General features: G+C 40.8%; 1 protein-coding gene across 7 annotated transcripts in view; it reads right to left on the bottom strand.

Annotated features, from left to right (window-relative positions):
• The window catches only part of elavl2 (ELAV like neuron-specific RNA binding protein 2), a 91,568-nt gene that overhangs the window by 12,421 nt on the left and 57,142 nt on the right, over window positions 1–22,005 (bottom strand). For 6 of the 7 annotated variants that reach the window (XM_068028906.1, XM_068028901.1, XM_068028904.1 and 3 more), the window contains exons 4-5: window positions 21,322–21,475; window positions 8,470–8,695 (exon numbers count right to left, since the gene is read on the bottom strand). In XM_068028906.1, coding sequence (XP_067885007.1) covers window positions 8,470–8,695; window positions 21,322–21,475 — 380 coding nt within the window. Of the gene's footprint in view, window positions 1–8,469; window positions 8,696–11,153; window positions 11,159–21,317; window positions 21,476–22,005 lie in introns of all 7 variants that reach the window. The other variant, XM_068028907.1, reaches the window with a different exon arrangement.

The following is a 22,005-nucleotide window of genomic DNA, read 5'->3' as shown; positions in this document are numbered from 1 at the left end:
CCTTGCACCAGGGAAGCAACATACCATCCTGGAATCATGTCTGCGACCACAAACGCCCATCTGTTCCTCTAATCATAGAATCCCCTACCACTATTGCCCTCGTCCCTTTTTCTCCACCCCAGCACAGCCGAGTCAGCCATGATATTCCGGTCATGACTCTGCATGCTCCAGAGGAACCCTCTCTCTCATCGGTACTCAGAACTGAATACCGGTTAGAAAGTGGAATGTCCTCTGGAGACTCCTGCACTACCTGCCCTGACTTCTTTGTCTGTCCGACAGCCACCCAGTCACCCCCCCAACTGTGCTTGCCTAGGCACCGGCTTGACTACCTCCTGAAACATGCCATCCACGTAGTCCTCCACCTCACGGATGCAGCACAGTGACTCCAGCCGCCGCTCGAGCTCCGAAACTTGAAGCTCAAGCTTCTGCAACCGGAGACACTTTCTGCAGACATGTTTACCAATGTCACATGGCACGTCCACGATTTCCCACATTGCACAGGAGGTACATTCTGCTTGGCCAAGCTGCCCCGCCCTTACTTATACAACGCAAAAAAAAAGTTGCTTATGTAATATCTTACCAGCTATTTACAACCAACTTTTATCCCCTGTACCTTTGAGGCTGAGAAAGAAAAAGACCGAAGAGCACCTTCCACTGCTCTCAGCCAACGAAATACCCACACATCTTACAGCCTCACTCCATGGAAACAGCACTAGTATAGCCAGTAAATACTAAAAAATTTACAGGTAGCTATCCTAGGGCTTTAATTCAAAAGGAAGTTTTTTTTTTTAAAAACGCCTATCACACTTATAACAGCTGCCACCCACCGACCAGTGCACAGAATTAGTGATGTTACTGTTCGTTTCTTTTCAACACTAAATCCAAATAAAGCGCGCACAGAAACTGTCGAGAGTCTGCTGCCGCCCTCCCCGACTTCAGGTTAGTGAAGGGCCTTGTAGGTACAGGTTTAAATTGCATGCAGAAACTATCATACAAAAATATAACTAATTCCTAAAAGAGGTTCAGAATTTGTGGCGTACTTGAACAAAATATTTTACTTTTCAGTCCTATATTTGACAACAGAAGCAAAAAAAGAGGAAAACAAGCATGGAAGCTTACAATTTTACTCATTTCATTTACTTCCATTCAGCTTTAATAAGTCAATTGCTTTTTAAAAAGGTAAAAAGATTTAAATATCCTATTTTGCGATTCAATTTGATGGCAGACATATGGCACCATTTTGGACACATTTGTTACAAGGGCTCACAAACATGAACTTTTACAGCCAATAAAAAACTGAAGAGGGGCAATATTGCTGCAGAGCATATACGGGTTTCCTTCCAGAAAATGGATGGGAAAAGACTTTGAACAAGTATTTCAGTTCCAAACTAAAGCATTTACACACCATCTTGGAATGCAACATTTCAAATGTAATTGCATGAGGAATTTTGTACTCTTGGTTCAACGGAGAATATTTAATTTTACCAAAAATTAAGAGGCCATGACATACCACGCATACCAAGATAAGTTTATCATTTAATGGAAATTAAATTTCCATTATGCAATCCAAGGCATTTATAATTTTTGTATTAGTGTTAAGTAATGCTGCTTCAGAAATATTCCTATAAAGTTTGTAGACTTTTATTAGTTCACTCCTGCAAATAGTTACATCTCTATTGCAAACATAGATAATTTCTTCCCCATTGTATACCACAAAGTGAGCTGAAGGTAACAGTGTCCCTTTTAGTTGTCTTGACAAAAATGCCTAATGACCTTCACATTGTTCAGATATCCAACCTAGGTTGGAGTGTTAATTCTTCTCACCTCCTCTTGCTTCTCCTTGAGACCTATTTACCAAGGAGCTGAATGCTTGTAAGACAAGGGTTATACACTCCAAAGGGCAAACATTAATAGCTTATGAGAAAAGTTATTGACTTGTTCCTCATATCTAGTATTCAAGTCAGCATATAGCTGCATCAGCAAGTTCATCACTGGTGTTATGACCAGGTGAGAAAGGAGTCTAGGGGTCCCTTTTAGCCTTCACCTGGTTTTATTGCAACGGGGTTTAATTTTTAAACACTGTTTTGAGCTCCCCTTGGTGAATCTTTCTTCATTTTCCAATTATAAGGCAAAGAAATGAGCATAAACAGGCTCTTAGGTTTAAAGAAACATGAAATTTACTAAACCTTAAACGGTAAACGCCTACGGATACACGCCGCGCCCCACACTCGTATGCATATGTGATACACATATGCAAATAGGGACAGAAAAGAGAAGAAAAATAAAGTAAAAAAGTTTGAGGCAATCTCTGAAGAGGGTTTTTAAAAAAATATATACTGTGCTTTGAGCTTGCGTAGTCCTTGATTGTCGGTAGTCACTTTAGGAGACTTTTCTCTCTTGGGGTTCATGTGTCTTCAGTTCCAAGAGCAAGATGGGAGCAGACAGGAGAGGGGTGTTCTCAGTCCAGGAGAAAAGAGCTTTGAGAGTTTTAAAACTCTGTGGCATGTTCAAATTCAAAAAACTAAACAGAAAGTTAGTCATGTGACTAACTGATCTGACCAAGTCTGTGTATTCGGCCATTTTAGCAATTAACCTGGAATGCTAGCCTCTCCACCTACAACATCTAGTAATCAAAAATCCATTGTGGATTAAATTGGAGCAGGGAGCAGCCCCTTTGTTCCAAGCACTGTTACTATGCAAATGTCTTTCCAGTCAGGGGCCTTGTAATAGGCCTTCTTTTCTTCCGAGCAGCAATTAAGTTTTAGTGTTTATGTGGTGAAATAATGTGCGCCTCATTCTTGGCAGGTGGGAGCCTGCAGGACACTGGACATTTTCCAGCATGAAGTCACTAGAGCAAGCAGCATATAGGAATGTCAACTTTGAGGACATCCAAACCTCATCTTTAGCTAAGGGCCTCCAGCATTCGTGTTATGATTTGATGCCAACTCAAAAATTGTCCAACATTTCACCAGCTCAAATCATAAGACGACAGTTCCAGAGCTAGTATATGGTTTCTGTCATGTTCCTGATCGATAATCTGTAAAAGGAAAAAGTGATTTTTGGGATGGGTATAGAGGGAGTTAAGCCATCTTCACCTATATGAAATAGGTGGTTGGAAAAATGAGTTGCAGGTCTACAATACTAGTTAGATCCAAATGGTTCCAGAAAGAAATAGTGGTGCTCCAAGTTGATGTCTAAATAGGCATTTAAAGATTAGCTCAAGAATTGGTCAGAGACCTTGCTGAATGGTCAGGATACAAAAAAAACAACTATTTTGATGATCTATTTACTACTAGTTGAATGTATTCATAGATAGGGTTTTTCATTTGTCTACATAGGTAATTCACGATTGTGAATGCAACCCTTCAGATTCAGCTTCTGTTTGCAAGCATGTCAGTCATTTGATAGTTGGAACTTACCTGGGACACTGTCCATTTTGAAGAGTTTTGGTAAATACCTATATTTGCACAAGACTGCTACACACACACACACAAAACCTCGTCATTCCGACTTTGTTCTTTGGCTCGAGACTATAGACGCTCATTAACAAACAGGAGCTGGAGTAGGCCATACAATCTCTTGAGCCTGCTTCACCATTCAGTATCATTGCTGACCTTCAACTCCATTTTCCTGCCCTATCCCTTGACCCTTTATCATAAAAAAAACCCCAATCTCAATCATGAATATACTCAACAACGAAGTATGGAGTAGAGGACTGCAAAGATCCATAACCCCAAGTCCTAAAGGGTCGATCCTTTATCCGGAGACCATGACACATGTTCACCAACCAGGGGAAGCAGCCTCTCAGCATCTACTCTGTTGAGTCCTCTAAAGAATTTCATGTTTCAAATGAGACCACCTCATTCTTCAGAGAATATAGACCTATTGTACTCAATCTGACAGCCCTCTCATTCCAAAAATCAGGCTAGTGAAACTTTGCTGCAAGTACATTCTTCCTTCAGCAATGTGATTAAAACTGTACACAATATTCTAGGTGTGGTCTTACCAAAGCCTTACATTGCAGCAAGATTTCTACTCCTACTTCAACCCCCTTGCAATAAAGATCCAGGCTGGAATTTCACACCACCCCAGCGAGCAGAATGGTGGTGGAGGGGAGGGGGGGGGGGTTGCGGGCAGCATAAAATGGAGTGGGAGGCTCCAGGAGGCCTACCCAAAGTGATCCCGCCTCCACCGCCACTTTACGTAGGACGTGGACGAAAAACAGCTCGCCTGCCCCAGGCCAACAAGGCCCTTAAGTGCTCACTTAACGGCCTCCACATGGATTTTACGCGTTGCAAGCGGGCAGCCAAAGACTCAGAAGCTGCCTGGAAATACCAGGTGACTGCTGATTGTCCCGCCCGGGACATGGATGATCAGACACAGGGTGCCAGATGGAAGGCCACCCCACAACCTCAACCACCCCCAACACCCCCGCCCCTTTCCTTGCCAGGGCCCGACCAATTATCCCCAGCGAGGCAACCAAAACTTAATTTCCGGCTCTATGTCTTCATCTGCGGTTGGCTGGGCTGCGGTCCCAGCAGTGGCCACTGCACCTGGTGGCGCTGCTGGGACTAAGAGCTGCCAGCCTGCTGACTGCCCGGCAGCTCAATAAGGTGGGACTTCCTTCAAGTAGTTGCAAGTCCCGCCTCTGAACAGTTAAGCCTGGGGACCCGTAAAATACGGAAAGGATCCCCAGGTGAGGTAGAAGTGGGTTCGTAACCGACTTTTCAGTTGGTAGCCGGCTCCTGTCCGCCCAACGTAAAATCCCGACCCAATATATCTTTTGTCTTCCTAATTGTTTCTGCCTGCTAACTGTGATGCGTGTACAAGGATACCCAAATCTTTCTGAATACCTGCACAAATTAAATTTGTCATTTTCCATCCGAATAAAGTCAACTTTAATGAAGTATTTTCTAAATACTGGCACCAAAAAATGATTAGAAACTTTGATTTTAGAAGAGCAAGACTCAGAAGCCAAAATGTTGTTCTGGCAAATCAAGTCATTATGATCTTTCGTATATCAGCGATTTTGCTATCGCAGCCAACGTGAAGCAGCAGAACAGCAATTCCACAATCCATGGATCAGAGCCCAAAAGCAGTCATGGGAATCAAGTTCTTGTTTGCCTAATTATATATTGCCCACATAATGAAATCTACAAATGGAGATTGACAATTTGTGAGGACATTAGTTGTCACATCAGTAAGCAGGGGGAGGTTCATTGATACTGAGTGTTAGGGGAGGTCAGATATATAATTTGGATTAAATTATTTACCTAATGATCAACAACTGTAGGTTTTTTTATAACTTCACATTGCTTAAGTGAATTAGTTAGTTAGAAAAACACTATGAAGAAAATCTGAATGCTCTATGGCTACTAGCCCCATTCTACCAAATGACTTTCTCAGCAGCCAGCAGTGGCTTATCTTGAGGAAGCTGCAAAGAATCATTATAGCATGGAAGGAGGCCATTCATCCCATCATATCCATGCAACCCACTTAGTCCCACTCCCCTACCTCTGCCCCCCACTCCAAGCTCTAAATTATTTTCTCTTCAGCTAAATTATCCAGTTTCTCCATCTCTCTCCTACACACCAAATGTTTTCCATAACAGTGAAGTCTACCTGTACAAAAAGGACATGAGCATTTGACCTCTGCAACTCAATTAGATCCAGTGCAAAGTATTATTTGGGTTCCCAATAAATGGTGACTAGCATCTGTGGGCCAATTTAACAAAATACATTAAAAAGTGACTAACTTATGCCCAACAGTTGAAGAATTTATTCAGGAAGTCAAAAGGAATGTGTCAATTTGAGGACATACTATGTTAAATACATCAACTAGCATCACTTCCACTTTTCAGTCGATCAATATTGACTCAAGACAGCACAAAACCAAAGCCGGAGAGTCTGTGCTTAAGGTTGATAAATGAGACAACCATGAGACTGAAAGACTTGATGCTCACTTAGTTGGAGATGGCAGACCAGTTGCTGAAAGTCAGACAGAAAGAAAAATTTATCAATGGAAAAGGTTGAAGATCCAAAAAAAACTGTCAGTCCAAGTTAGGCAATGTGCATTCATTCTGGAATGAAGTGTTGCCTGTTTAGAAGTGTACTTCTGTACATGGGTCTTTCCAAAAGAAAAAAAAAATATGATTTTGCAACAAGCCTTGTGATGCATTTGCAAGCTTCAGGCTCTAAATTTGATTGGGAGTCCAAAAATAAGTTTCCCTATCGAAAGAGAGGTTTTCATTTTTTTTTTTTAAAAAGGCAAGCAGTTGGTATTAACCATGGTCAATGTGATCAAGGTCAGGCAATAAAAAGAGGAACAGTCATTTTGAATCAGATATTTTCACAATGTCACTGAATGTCAACTTTCCTAAGACTAATAGAACTGAACCAATATTACCTGTACTAAAGGCACTATATAAATACTAGCATACAAATACAAGCTCAAGAATACCATGGCTCAACTGACCACCTTTGTCAATCTGTGCTCACTGACTTGTCCTCTGGGTTTGAGATTCTAAACATATCCCTTCCTCAGCCTGGAGTTAAAATAGCCTCCAAATGCACCATGTAGAATCATCAACTGTATGAGAGCTGAACCTATAATGTGGCAGTGCCAGCACGAAGCATATCACAATAAATCAAAAATGCAAACCCTGTGATTTCCTGAAATGCATTTGCATTGGAGTGCTGGATTACAATCACTATTACTGTTTGTTCTTTATAATTCAGGCGTGTACATATTAGTACACAAATGGAGTTTAAAAAAAAACTGGCACGTTGGTCCAAGATTTTGGCACAAGTACTAAAAATCACTGGCTACAAATCTACCCATCAGCTTTTACATTTACAGCTGTTTCTTCCTAAACACACCTGTTATTTTAAAAGTTGACTGTAGATAGCAAATACAAAAGCAAGGTTCTAAAGGCACCAGGTAAGGAGTATGCAGATAAATCAGTCATGTACAAGTCAAGATAAATTCCTAACACTTAAATTGCTTATCTATTTAACATTCACATCCAAATGAAATTGAGCATAGAGCTCTGCTCCTGTTTTTTCCCCCCAAAGCAGGTAAATTGCTTTAAAAATCCTGTGGCCATTTTTTAAAAAGCATTTCATGCATCTTCATTTCTTCCTTTTAGCCACTATGTCTGAAAATTCAAACTCAGTTACATCAATTACTCTTGGATGAATCATGTAATTTCTATTGAACGGTGGGAAGAATAAAAAGGTCAAACCAAAACTATTGGACTGATTCAAGTACCATGACCACAGCTAAGGAATATCAACACTTGCCAACTAACACTAAATTAGATTGGCCAAGGGGCAAAACTGAGACTAAGGAGGATATTCTTGGATTTGATCCTCTATTTACAAGTGCAAAACTGATAGCAGTAGCCAGTTGTAAAGGGTTAGTACTTGTTTTTGGCTCAGAGTCTAAGTTGTTCACTATCAGTATAATGGCCAACATCACAACTTAGTACAGTGACGCTACATCTTCCCCAGCAGGTAGATGAACCAAAGCCTAGAATGACAACGAGGACCAAGACCTTGTTCTGTAACTATTTAATTTGAACAAATACTTCAACCAACATAGCATGTTTCTCAGCTGCAGTTTTTTTTTTGGATTATTTCTAAAAATGAAACAAAGTAGGAATTAAAACACTGCCCATGGTTGCTGGTCAGCACCAAGGATCTATGGATGGCTTAAGAGCTAACTGAAGCAGAATTAATCACAACAGCCAAAGCAACATATGCACCCACCGACTAACTTACAATGCAGAAAGCAACACAGATTCATGAAGCAGACTGAATTTTGGAGATGTCCTTACAGCAGTTTTTTTTACAAAAATGAAGGATGCTATTGGTAGCAGATGAGGATCGATTAAGTAATGAACATTTCCTGCTGTGAATTGAAGACAGAAGCTGCTGAGATACATTGGGCCAGGTAGGAAGAGACTATGCATTGGGTCAATAGCATCAAAATGTGTATACTGCTCCAGTGGCTTTTCCTGGTTTGATGCATGATACTCATATATATGTGGAGACTGAACAAAGTGAAAAATGATTCGACAGAGTTGAGAATATCTTTTCTACTGGTAGGAAAGTATAGACACTAAAATCAGAGGCAATAACATTAGAATAAAAATTATTGTAGTTGTCAAATATGGGCCAGTTTTATAACAATGGCAAGCCATATAGCTATTATGCTTCAACATAAAGCAGTAATTAGTGCAAGACTACATCTTTACATCCATATTTCATTTCTAACATTTGTCAGATCTTAATTGCATTCTTCCACCAGCTTAGTTAAATCCAGGTCAACAGTTCAGCATGTTGAAATTGATATTTCAGCAGCCAGTTTTACTTATTTGAGCCTCTTGGTAAACTCCATAAAGCACTTGCTCTTAATGTTGAACTGCTGTTTTAAACTGCAATAGTGCCTACTGGAGTATTTACATACCTTAACCTTTGAGCCTGATGATGAAGGGGCCCTGGGTATCGTCTATTTGGAGATTGGTACAGCTGAGAGAGGATTGCCTGGTTGGTTTTCTGACTTGGATTGTTGGCAAACTTGACTGTGATTGGTTCTGTGGCACCTGGAGGCTTTTGCCCATTCAAACCTTTGATTGCTTCCTCAGCTTCCACTCTCTTGTCAAACCGAATGAAGCCAACGCCCCTGGACACCCCTAAAAAAATGCAGGCCCAATTAATAATCCACGTTTAATTTATCAGCCTTTTCCTCAATTATAGTTCAATGATTTGAACAATTAGAATTGGCAGATGCAATTTGTTAACTGCCCATGACTTCTGCTGAAATTGCACTGAAAGCTGAAGGGATCAAACATCTACTTTGAAAATTGTTAGAAATTATATAATTAGAGATGAGGGAAAACAAAAGTAACAAAAAGCAGTAAAGGGCAGCTGGATTTATAAATTCCTAACTATACACCAAGTTAATTTACTTCATCAGGTCAGTAATACAGTTTTTCCCCCCATACATTGCAATTTCTGCTTTAGTTCAAATCTAACTCAATTTTCCAGCTGTTTATCAGAACAGACTGCTGCATTTTTAAAAAATTTACTTACAATGTAATGTCTCAAACAGATAATAATGTGGTCAACTTAGCAGCACAGTAAATATTTGCAGCAGTATGATCAATGTCATTTTAGCCTACCAGATGAATGCTTGGAACAATTTCTTTACTTGTTTAGTTTTCATAATCAGATATGAAGGTCAAGATTTCCTTTGCCAATTAAAAAAAACTGCTGCCGGAAAAGGGCAAGATTGTTTATATCTCTTTCCGTCTCCCTTATGGGAATAGGACTTGCATCAACCTAAAATGTAAAATTTTTTTTAAAACTTTGAAACTGAGGTTATCCCAGGTCCTAGAAACCTCGACTTTCAAATACCCATTACTTGAATCAGGCAATGCAAAAAAAGTGAAATGTTAACTTGATTTTATAATTAAATGGATAAAATTCACAAGTATTTACCAACATGGTCAATGTTGCACAAAACTTTGTACTATATTAATAATTCAACTCATTCAGTCCTTTCCTTCAGTAGTTTAGTGCCACAGTAATCTATAGAAATTTTACTGTGTTGGATTTATGAAAATGAAAACTTCAGTGACACAAGCAGATTCTGATATGCAATAGAGACTCCAAATTTAAATGCAGTTTATCACGGTCCTCTCTCCCCTTTGGAAGCTGGCTTCAAAGCCAGCTCCAACTAAAGCAATGGTTAGAAAGGTTCACTGTAAAATAAACAGTTTCAACCTAGTTGCTTGTATAAAGGACAAGGTGGTCAATAATACAACACTAAAGGGCAGATAGCCCACAAGGAATGTTGGCAAGATTTACAATTTACAATAGCAGTTCTCTTAAAAGACTGGGTTAAGCCACATGGGAGATGACCATTCTGAACTTGCATTATTCAATAATGGCACGGCATGATGCGGCATTTCATTCCTTGGCATGAGCATTATAAAAGCTAATAGTGAAATATTTACAAGAAACAGGGTTTTAAAAATTACATGTAGAATGCCCTGGATATATGAAGCACCTTCAAAGACTCAACCAAAAAGTATATTAAAAATGTATAGTACAGCCTTACAGTTCAAAGCTGCATTTAAAGGATCTGTGCCTGTATGTAAAAACAGTATTATACACATGTAGAAGTGCAACATAGACATGCATGACTAAATTACAAATATCAACTGAAGCTCTAAACCCAATATTTCATTCCTGTGCACTGGTATTAAAATCTAGAGTACCACATATGACATTCTTTAGTTGCAAATCTCATGTATTTTAATAGTATGATGCAGTCTGAAAAAACAGCAGGCTCCCATCTTTAGATCTCTTTCTATTCAGTTTTGTGCTTTTACAGATCTTCATTGGCAGAAAAGGTAGGAAAGCATAACTGTATAATGCCCAGGAGATGAAAGCCACCTAGAATGTATTCAAGCATATATTGGAGCACCTAAAACCATACAAGTTTAGCATTAAAAAAAAAGTGACATAAGCATGTGCAAAGACAGAAAAAGTGCTTCTAATACAATGCATTGCTCACTATATGCCAAAGCTTGACGAGTTTTGAGTTGCATGCATGACTAATGAGTTGCCAATACCTAGGTGATTGCATAGTGAAAGGTTTCCTCCTTATCCAAGGAAGGCATTAATATTGCCCATTGCAATAGTTCGAGAACATGTTTATTTTCAGGTTTTACGTTCAGTCTAGGCATTCTGGAATTTTAGGAATACCAGTTAAATATTCATCGTCCAGAGAATGAGAAAGTTACAATGTACTGAGAAAATCTTAAACTGGCTTACGAAAACAAAACTTGCATTTATATAGCATATTCAATACAAAAAAATTAGAGAGATAGAGAAGTACTACAGTTTACCTTTTACATGGTTTAATATACTGTGCAACTTCAGGCACTAAATCAACCGACTAGTCTGGTTGTCAGCTACTGTATGCAAACTACTGCATGTGAAAATTGACATTCCAAAACATATATCCATAAAAATACAACTGCAGAGGCTGGTAACAAGTAGATAGCTTTCAGTTTACAGAAGTTTTAAAAATCTCGTCACATTCAGGTATCATTGATCAAACACCACAAGCCTTATGTAAACCAGTTCTTAAACTGCTAGCTTACAATACAAATGCTCTATTTATCATGCAAAGAGACCTTCAAAGTTGATTTAACCAAATTTTCCCAAACAGAATGGTCCAGACTGATCAATCTTCGTCCCATTTATGAAAGGGCTCATTAAAGTAATGAATGTACCTTTATAATGGGGAAACCACTTGGGTTCCAAAGGCATAAAATCACAACCATTTTGATGATCAAATCATCCAGTCCTATTAAAGCTAGGTTCTGAGCCATGTCTCTGTTCAAGAGGCAGTAGAACTGAAACTAGAAAGTTTAAAACTCAAGGAGTTCCAAGGTGCAAACAAGGGGAAAGGTTCATGCATGGAAGCTGCACAATGAGTCGACTTCTCCCCACTTGTTCAAACCAAACACAATTCAATTATCCAGAGCAGACAAATCAGATGAATAACTGGCCCAACATTAAGGTCAGCAGCAAGGCTGGAGATCAAGAATACTTTGAAGTGTGCACATTACTCCACAAACTGACCATGCAGACATTTGAGAACAGTAGCGATCACAGCACAAGCATCATAAATGGAGTGGGGCAATGTGTGCGCGTGGAGTTTGGGGGGGGGGGGGGGGTGGAGAAAGTGAGAGACCGTGCACTTGGTAAGCATCTGATCATAAATAGGCTAAGAATTTTGACAAAAAAAAAGATTTATTTTTAAAAGAACTACATTGTGGCAAATACTTGGCCATAATATCCCAAGATATTCCAGTCTGATTGAGATGGTCAGTTTAATTACCTCTGCCACATCCCTCCCTTTGTAACTAAATCAATCTCCTCCAAAGGTTTCGCCACACCTTAGCTTTGAAATTGCATCCATTTTCTCTCTCCCTTACTGCTCCCCTACTTGACAAAAAAGCCACCTTTGATCCCCGTTCTTGCACAGTACTGCCCCATCTCCAAAGTCCTTGAATGTGTATTTCCCTTAGTCAGCTGTTCAGGGCCTAAGCTCAGGAATTCCCTCCCGAAACCTTTTCCTCTCTCAGATATGTCTCAGGGAACTAGAGAAGCTTTGTCATTCGTCCCAATTTCTCTCCTCTCAGCTTGGCGTCATTTTTTTGACTGATTACACTCCTGTGAAACACTCTGGCAGGGCTCTTTACATGAACTGTGCTTATAAACGCAAGTTGGTGTTGTTAACCTTATCCTATGGAGTTTTCAGGGGATGCAAGATAATCCAGGTGAAGCTCAATTATAGCAAGCATACCCTTTGACATGACAATTCCACTTGATAGCACTTGTCACCACCATAACTTCTGTATGATGCACCTCTAATCAAGATCATGTTTAGCTAGTTTCCCAGAAAAATCCATGGACTGTAGCTTACTTTTCACTCATCACAAGGTAAAGATTTTCTTCTTGAAAAACACTTGCTAGCACAAACAGGATTACTTCTCGGAACTTCTAAACTCACCAGAATACAGACTTTCCTCATCCTTTAATCCTCAACAATTTTAAGAAAACAGGTTGATATTTGCCCTCAAAAAAGTTCCTTGCATCCCCTTCCCCTGTAATCTACAAAAGTGAACACTTTCAAATTCTAGTCCGACTTATTCTGATGCAATCAGCAACTGCAGTGGATTTTTACTATGGGTTAAGTAGCCTGCCAATACTTGTTACAACTTGTTCCTCAAATAGAACTGAGAAACTGAACTCAAATTGCATATTTTACAAGTTCCAAGGGAGGTAGTATCTAGGTTATATTTACCTCTATAGATGTGATATGTTGAGGATAAAGGTGAGCAACCGTTCAGTATTTAACAGACGTTACTGGCCCATCAGATCATTATCTATGGTGGTCACCACCACTTGATTGCCACTGGATTTGATGTTTGCCTGTAACACTGTCTGCATATATACTATCTACAGTACCAATGCAGCAACTCACTAATTTTACTTGACTATTTCCCAACCCCACATGATCAGGAATCATGCATCATCAGCTCTCAAATTACACACCATCTTAGATGGATGATAGGACCCTAGGAAATACAGAGGGACCTTGGTATACTTGTCCATAGATCACTGAAGGCAGCAGCACAGGTAGATAAAAGGTGGTTGGGAAAGCATTTGGGATACTTGTATTCTATGCCTCAGCCTGCGGCACAGTAGCGCAGTGGTTAGCACCGCAGCCTCACAGCTCCAGCGACCCGGGTTCTATTCTGGGTACTGTCTGTGCGGAATTTGCAGGTTCTCCCTGTAACCGCATGTACATAGGTGGTAGGGGCATTGAAGGAGGGTGGGGATGTGGTAGGAATATGGGATTCATGTAGGATTAGTATAAATAGGTGGTTGATGGTCGGCACAGACTCGGTGGGCCGAAGGGCCTGTTTCAGTGCCGTATCTCTAAAATAAATAAAATAATAAAAGAGCAGGGAGGTTATGTGGGAGTTGTATAAAATGCTAGTTAGGCCACAGCTGGAGTATTGTGTACAGTTCTGGGCACCACACTATAGGAAGAATGTAATTGCACTGGAGAGGGTGCAGAGGAGATTCACCAGAATGTTGCCTGGGCTGGAGCATTTCAGCTATGAAGAGACTGGATAGGCTACGGTTGTTTCCCTTAGAGCAGAGAAGGCTGAGGGGAGACCTGATTGAGGTATACAAAATTATGAGGGGCATTGATAGGGCAGATAGGAAGAAACCTTTTCCCTTAGCGGAGGTGTCAATAACCAGGGGGCATAGATTCAAGTTAAGGGACAGGAGGTTTAGAGGGGATTGGAGGAAAAACTCTTACCCAGAGGGTGGTTGGAATCTGGAATACACTACCTGAAGGGGTGGTAGAGGCAGGAACCCTCAAAGTTGTAGTATTTAGATGAGCACTTGATACACCGTATCACACAAGGCTACAGGCCAAGTGCTGGAAAGTGGAATTAGAATAGATAGGTGCTTGATGGCCAGCACAGACATGATGGGCCTGTTTCTGTGCTGTATAACTATGACTCTATAGGCTTCATAGTTGCTTGGTCAAAGCCCTAAAATTCAGTACCCAACAGTTGCAGGAGCAAAGTTCACCAACAATTCGGGGTAGCAGTACAGCTTCTCAAATTAGCAATGGACTTTAAATGCAGCCATGTGAGCCTCACCCACAGAACAAATAAAATATGTTGTGTTAAGTTAACTAGAGTCATAGAATCAATCACAGATACAGCACTGAAACAGGCCCTTCGGCCCACCGAGTCCTAGCCGACCATCAACCACCCATTTATACTAATCCTACACTAATCCCATTTCCCTCTCCCATCCCCACCTTCCCTCAATTCTCCTACCACCTAACTATACTAGGAGCAATTTACAATGGCCAATTTACCCATTATCCCACAAGTCTTTGGCATGTGGGAGGAAACCAGAGCACCCGGAGGAAACCCACAGTCACAGGGAGAACTTGCAAACTCCACACAGGCAGTACCCAGAACCGAACCTGGGTCGCTGGAGCGGCTACAGTGCTAACCACTGCGCCATTTGCGCATGTTGCATCTTTTTGGCCAACAAAAGAACCTGAAGTTCAACATCATTGCTTATAGGAGAAACATATGGCTTAAATAATTTACAATGAGATTGCAAAAAGCTCATTTGAAAAGGGACTGTTCCCTCAGTTTTTGTAGGCAGAGGAACATACTCTCCCAGAAAGCAGAGACTCGACATCTATCTGAAATAGTTGTGCATGAACTTGTGAACAGCATTCAACTCTATCACAAGGACCACATGCACAATTTTACTGTTATATTGTTTAATGACCACTAAGCTAATAAAGCTGCATTTACCAAGAAATGCATCAGTCTACTCAATGAATTTATTGAAAGGCCCACTGTTCCTGTGCTACATTATCTGAATACATACAACTAAAAGACTTGTAAATCGATTTTCCATTAGCGTTGATTTGAAAAGCAACCCAAATGTAAACTTGTCAAAGTTCTTGGAAAATGGCAATTAAAAAAAAAAAATAGTATTTTAAATCAATTCATGCAATAAAGGTTTGAAGAAATAGCCAGTGGGGGGAAAACTACCAGAGTATTAAACACATGACATTTGTATTAGGGAAATAAAGTGTAGAGATAATGGAAGCGAAATGGTATAATTTTAAAGAGGGTGCAAGAACACAGATCTCTTTGAAGGTGGTAGGACAGGTTAACAAACCAGCTAATAAAGTACACGGGATCATGGGCTTAGAAGTTCACTAAGCTTACGGCCCCAGTTGGCGGTGTTCAATTCTGGGCACCATACTTGTTTTTTCTATTCATGGGATGTGGGCGTCGCTGGCCAGGCCAGGCCAGCATTTATTGCCCATCCTTAATTGCTCTCGAGAAGGTGGTGAGCTGCCTTCTTGAACTGCTGCAGTCCATGTGGGGTAGGTATACCCAGTGCTGTTAGGAAGGGACTTCCAGGATTTTGACCCAGCGACAGTGAATGAACAGCGATATAGTTCCAAGTCAGGATGGTGTGGGACTTGGAGGGGAACTTGCACGTGGTGGTGTTCCCACGTATTTGCTGCCCTTGTCCTTCTAGTTGGTAGAGGTCGCGGGTTTGGAAGGTGCTGTCGAAGGAGCCTTGGTGCGTTGCTGCATTGCATCTTGTAGATGGTACACACTGCTGCCACTGTTAGTCGGTGGTGGAGGGAGTGAATGTTTGTAGACGGGGTGCCAATCAAGCAGGCTGCTTTATCCTGGATGGTGCTGAGCTTCTTGAGTGTTGTTGCAGCTGCACCCATCCAGGCAAGTGGAGAGTATTCCATCACACTCCTGACTTGTGCCTTGTAGATGGTGGACTGGCTTTGGGAAGTCAGGTGGTGAGTTACTCGCCGCAGGATTCCTAACCTCTGACCTGCTCCTGTAGCCACGGTATTTTATGGCTGGTCCAGTTCAATTTCTGGTCAATGGCAGCCCGGAGGAGGTTGATAGTGGGGGATTCAGCCATCATATGCCATTGAATGTCATGGGGAGATGGCTAGATTCTCTCTTGTTGGAGATGGTCACTGCTTGGCACAAATGTTACTCGCCACTTATCAGCCCAAGCCTGGATACTGTCCAAGTCTTGCTGCATTTCTACACAGACCGCTTCAGTATGAGGAGTCATGAATGGTGCTGACCATTGTGCAATCAGCGAGCATCCCCACTTCTGACTTTATGATTGAAGGAAGATCATTGTTGAAGCAGCTGAAGATGGTTGGGCCTAGGACAGTACCCTGAGGAACTCCTGCAGTGATGTCCTGGAGCTCAGATGATTGACCTCCGACAACCACAACCATCATCTTTTAGGCTACGTATGACTCCAGCCAGAGGGTTTTTACCCGATTCCCATTGACCTCAGTTTTGCTAGGGCTCCTTGATGCCATACTCAGTCAAATGCTGCCTTGATGTTAAGGGCAGTCTCTCTCACCTCACTTTAGAAGGCCAGGTAGTTTTGGAGAGAGTACAGAAGTAGTTTACTAGAATGGTTCCTGAGATGAGGGATTAGAGTTATGTGGATAGACTGGAGAAGCTGGGAGAACAAGAGATTTGGCAGGTGTTTAAAACCATGAAGCATTTAGAAAGAGTAAATGAGAAACTTTTTCCACCAGCTGAATGGTAGATAACTGGAGGGTATAGATTTAAGGTGACTGACAAAAGAACCAGAGGTGACGTGAAAAAACCTGATGCGTGGTTTGGATTTGGAATACACTGCCAGATAGGATGGTAGATACAGATCCTATAGCCTTCAAAAAAAAATTAAAAAAATTGCAGGGATATGGGCAAAGAGCAGGGGAGTGGGACTAAATGCATTTGTTCTTCAAAAAGGAAGTGGTGCAGACTCAATGGGCCAAATGACCTCTAATGTACCATTCTATGATCCAATGTTTCAAGACAAAAGGCAGTACCTCAGCTGCAAAAGGCAATACTAAACGAGAGCCAGGAGTTGGAATACTTCCTAAAGATCATAAAATGGGAGAGTAGCCGTTAAGGTGGGTGCTTTTCTGCCATGTTAGATTGCTACTCAAGCTGAACCATAAAATATGGGCAGCAACACAAGAAACAATTAAAGCCCTTGGATCAGAGGAACAGGACAGACTTTTGCTTCTGAACAAGGCATTAACAACTAACTTGGCCCCTTCCCAATATTTACATGTGCTCTGCTACCACACATTCAATGCCATCTTAGTGGAAGCCAGATAAAGAGGGCAGAGGAACCAAAAATCATTTCAAAATATGTAACTTAGGCAATCTGGATATACTAGAGGCATAATATTCTCCTGCAAAGAACCTTTCAGCTGCAAATGCTATTAAGAATGCTGGTTTCCATAGGGGTCGCCAAAAATAGGGAGGAAAAGTCAACTGGACTGATCAATTTTTCCATAAAAGGAGAAAATCAATATTATAGGCTTTGCTGGCCCATTTAATCTCAAACTCTGCAGAGACCCTTTCCATCTTTTCAAATGAATCTTCTGAGGACAGGAGGAGATATAAACAGCAAGGAAGACAAAACAACTATGCTTGGAAAGAGAATACGAAGAGGGAATACAAAAAGAAACTTGCTAAAGAAATCAAGCTCAACAGGTAACAGGTGGTTGTGAGCTGCCTTCTTGAACCTCTGCAGTCCATCTGGTGTAGATATGCCAACAGCACTGTTAGGAAGGGAGTTCCAGATTTTTCAGCCAGTGAGTGAAGGAACGGCGATATAGTTCCAAGTCAGGATGGTGAGAGATCTGGAGGAAACTTGCAGGTGGTGGTGCCCCATGCACCTGCTGCCCTCGTCAGTGGTAGAGGTCACAAGCTTGGAAAGTGCTGTCGAAGGAGGCTTTGCTGCAGCGATTCTTGTAGATGGTGCCCACTGGTGGAGGGAGTGAATGCTGAACGTGGTAGATGAGATGCCAATCAAGCAGGCTGCTTTATTGCAATAGCATCAAGCTTAGAGTGTTGTTGGAGCTGCAGTCATCCTGGCAAGTGGAGAATTGTGCCTTGTAGATGGCAGGCAGACATTGGAGAGACAGGATGAGAGTTACTTGCCACAGAATTCCCAGCATTTGACCTGCTCTTGTAGCCACAGTAGTTATATGGCTGGTCCAGTTAAGCTTCTCATCAATGGTGTTACGACCAGGAGAAAGGGGTCTAGGGGTTCCCTCTCAGCCTTTCCCTGGTTTAACTAACAGGGTTTAATTTTAAAAACAGTGTTTTTAACTCCCCCCCCCCCCCCCCCCCACCCACCCACCCCCTCAGTGTATCCTTTTCACTGCTTTCCAATTGTAAGTCAAAGAAATCAGACAGATCTTCTTGGATTTAAACAAGCAAAGTGGAAGTTTATTAATCTTAAACTCTAATTCAGTTAATGACTCGGAATATGCGACACGACCACGCTAGCATACATACGCAATAAACACAGGCAGATAGAGACAGAAAAAGTAGAAAGAATAAAAGGGGAAAAGTTTGAGGTGATAGCTGGGTGTATTTATAGTCCTTTGAGTTCAATGTGGAGTCTTGGTTGCCAGTAAGTCTTGCTGTTGGTTGGGGCCCAGTGCATGCTTCAACTTGTTTCAATGTAGGAGTCTTTGCTCTCTAGGTTTAAGCGAGTCCAGGAGGTTTGTGAGAAAGCGAGAGCACACCAGCCAGGAGAGGGGCTCTCTTGTTCCAGGTTCAGTTGCAATCTGCCATCTGTCTTCAAACTGTCCTGTGTCTAGTTCAAAAAGCTTGGGCCAGCAGGTTAGTCATGTGACTAGCTGGTTTAACCACTCCTGTGTTTGTGGATTCTCCATCTTAGACACAGATGCGAGCTTCCTTACACCTTCAATGTCTGATCAAAATCCATTTGGGTTAATTGAACCAGGGAGTAGTTGCTTTGTGTCTCCAAACACTGTCTTAGTATGCAAATGTCCTCTAGCCAAATGTCTGGTGATCTCTAAACAAGTCATTTCTTCACTCCAGCAACAATTTAAAATTAATGTTCATATGATGAAATTAATATGCCTCCTTCTTGGCAGGTGTGGGTCTTCATGACAATGGTAACCCCCCTGCCCCAGGATGTTGATGGTGGGGATTCAACTATGGTAATGCCATTGAATGTCAAGGCAAGATGGTCAGATACTTTAGCCTAATAAAACAAAATTTGATGAAAGGTCAGACCTGGAAGTTAACCATTTCTCTTTCCACAGATGCTGCCAGACCTGCTCTGTATTTCCAACACTCTTCATTTCAGATTTCCTGCATCCACAGTATTTTGCTTGAAATTACCAAACTTTTTGAGGAACTAAAATTAGTAGACAGGGGAATATCTATGGTATAGACTTCCAGAAGGCATTTACTAAGATTCGACACAAGAAAATGTTAACTAAATTAAAGATCAGTAGACACATTAGGAATAGGGTGAATAGTATGCACTCAAATTGCAAGGGAGTAGGTAGTGGTGTCCCACAAGGATCTGTGCCGGGACTTTAACTGTTCATTAATGATTTAGTTAACACAATAGAGCACCATATGCAAATTTGCTAATGACAAAGATTCGTGGCATTAGTATAGACAGAACCATAAAGTTACAAAGAAGCATCGATTGATTAAATGAAAGTGCAAAGTTGTGGCAGATGGATTTCAACGCAGCTAAATGCAAGGCCATCCACCTTGGATGGAAAAATAGACTTTAAAAAAAAAACGGTGAATAGCTATCATGGGAGGAAGCTTTGCTACAGCTATATAAAGCTCTGGTTAGACGCCATCTGGAGTGATGTGTACAGTTCTAGGCATGACATCTTAGAAATGTTATGTTGGCCTTGGAAGGAATGCACAATTTCAGCAGAATTTTGCCAGAGCTCCAAATGGGGTGATTTGTTTGATGTTCTCTGGATTTTGAAAGAAATAAGATAGGTAAAAACTCTCTGCTGCTTGTGGAGTCTAGGACAAGCAGGCGTAATCTTAATGCTCAGGAGAGAAGTAGCCTTAACGGGTGGTAGGTGTCTACAACTTTCCCACCAGAAGTATAAGATGCTAGCTCAATTAATTTTTAAATCCGAGATGGATAGATTTTTTTGCGAGCCCGGAGTATAAGGGAGACAAGTAAATGGAATTAGGATACAGATCAAGTGTGATCTTACTGAAGGATTCAGGGGCTGAACACTCCTGCATGCATCAGCCCTACTCCCAAGATGCTTCCTTTTGAATTGTAACAGGCAATACCAAAATAATTATACTACATTCATTCTTTTGTAAAAGATGGTTAAAAAAATTGATAATTGAGAGAATATAAAGCACTAGCAGGAAACTGCAGTTAGGTGCAAACTTACTCGCTGAGCATGGCTAGTCAAAAGCTAGGTTGCAGGATGGGGAATGTAGTTGTTTCCACTTGATAGAAATTCAAGACCAGAAACCATACAGGCAGACCAGATCACATCCACAAGATTATCTAATAGTGGAAGGTGGTGAGGCAGGGGTCACAAAAAAGGCTGCACCTTCAAAATTATTCATTTAATGAGCAAGAATACTCAAAGCTAGCAATGTGAATTCATCCACTTATGTTGAAATCCATAGAAACATTTAAACAGTATACAGCAGTATTAAAATTATAGACTTTAATCTAGAAAATTTATAGCTCAATCCACTTTTTCCCTAGATTTGAAGATTTCAGCACCTAAAAGATAGCTACAAATTGAACAATTCTCTCCATCTGCATTGCAGAACAGAAATGGTCTCATTAGCCAATCATATCTCAAGTTCTGAAGACTTCACACAAGACTGCCCATCTACACTATGCAGAACATACTACTGCTGCATAAAGCTACCTTGAAAAAGCAATTGTTAGCAGCATAAGTTCTGTTTCTAAGCATTTTAAGTTTACTTTACATTCTTAATTTTAAAAAACACATTAGCAACACAATAAGGATTAGAACTCCATGCTCGATAGCAGGTTTGAAATGAAGATTATAACCGCTTGAAAATTTATTACTTCACCAGCCGTGAAAGCACTGTTCAAACCTGCACCTCCAGGGTGGGAAATGACTCAAGTCAATGTAAGCTCTTAAATCTATTTTTGTCCATGCATATTTATGAACAATTCCAGCAGAAAATTACATTTTCTGGCCCACATCTCAACCTTTGACAAGTCCTGGAGGCAAGATAACAGTAACTGAAAAATTGCACAACCGGCCAGTCTTAAAGATACGTACAGACAGTGGGCACATACTTACCAGTGACCTGGTCCACAAGAATCCTTGAGGTAATTATGCGTCCATATTGGGTGAAAAGCTGTTCCAGTTCCTTTTGGGACATAGTTTTTGGGAGCCCGCTAACATACAAATTTGCATCTCTGATGGAAGCAGAGCTGGGACGGGCATAAGAAACCTGAAGAAAACAATTTTATTTATAAGTTTGTTCAGACAAATTACCTAAAAGATCTAACAGATTTTGTACAACTGACAATTCATTAACAGAAAAACAAACACCCTGGAAATGCAGAGAAAGATTTATTGCAATAGAAACAATGCTTTGCATCTCAGGGTGACTTAGTTCTATGGAGGGCAATACCCAAAAACAACTTGAGATATTGATCCAACTTGTTCTTCCAATTTTTTTCTGATCTTAATCAGATTTCAAATAATTGGTGTAGCAAAATACAGCTGATACTGGAAATACTCAGCAGGTCTGGCAGCATCTGGAGAGGGAAAAAAAAGTTAAATGCTTCAGGTTGATGCCAACAACCTTTCGCGAAGGTCCTGAAATGTTAACTCACTCTCTCTCCACTGATGCTGCCAGACCCAAGTATTTCCAGCATTGTGCATTTTTAAACAATTGGTACTCAGATTACTTTCAAATGTCACAATGCACAAAATATTTCAAAATGAATATGGTTACTTAAATTTAAAGAAACTGAT

This window comes from Heterodontus francisci, chromosome 4 (genome assembly GCF_036365525.1).
Source record: "Heterodontus francisci isolate sHetFra1 chromosome 4, sHetFra1.hap1, whole genome shotgun sequence".
Taxonomy (NCBI): Eukaryota; Metazoa; Chordata; class Chondrichthyes; order Heterodontiformes; family Heterodontidae; genus Heterodontus; species Heterodontus francisci.
This window is presented reverse-complemented; position numbering and strand designations above follow the sequence as displayed.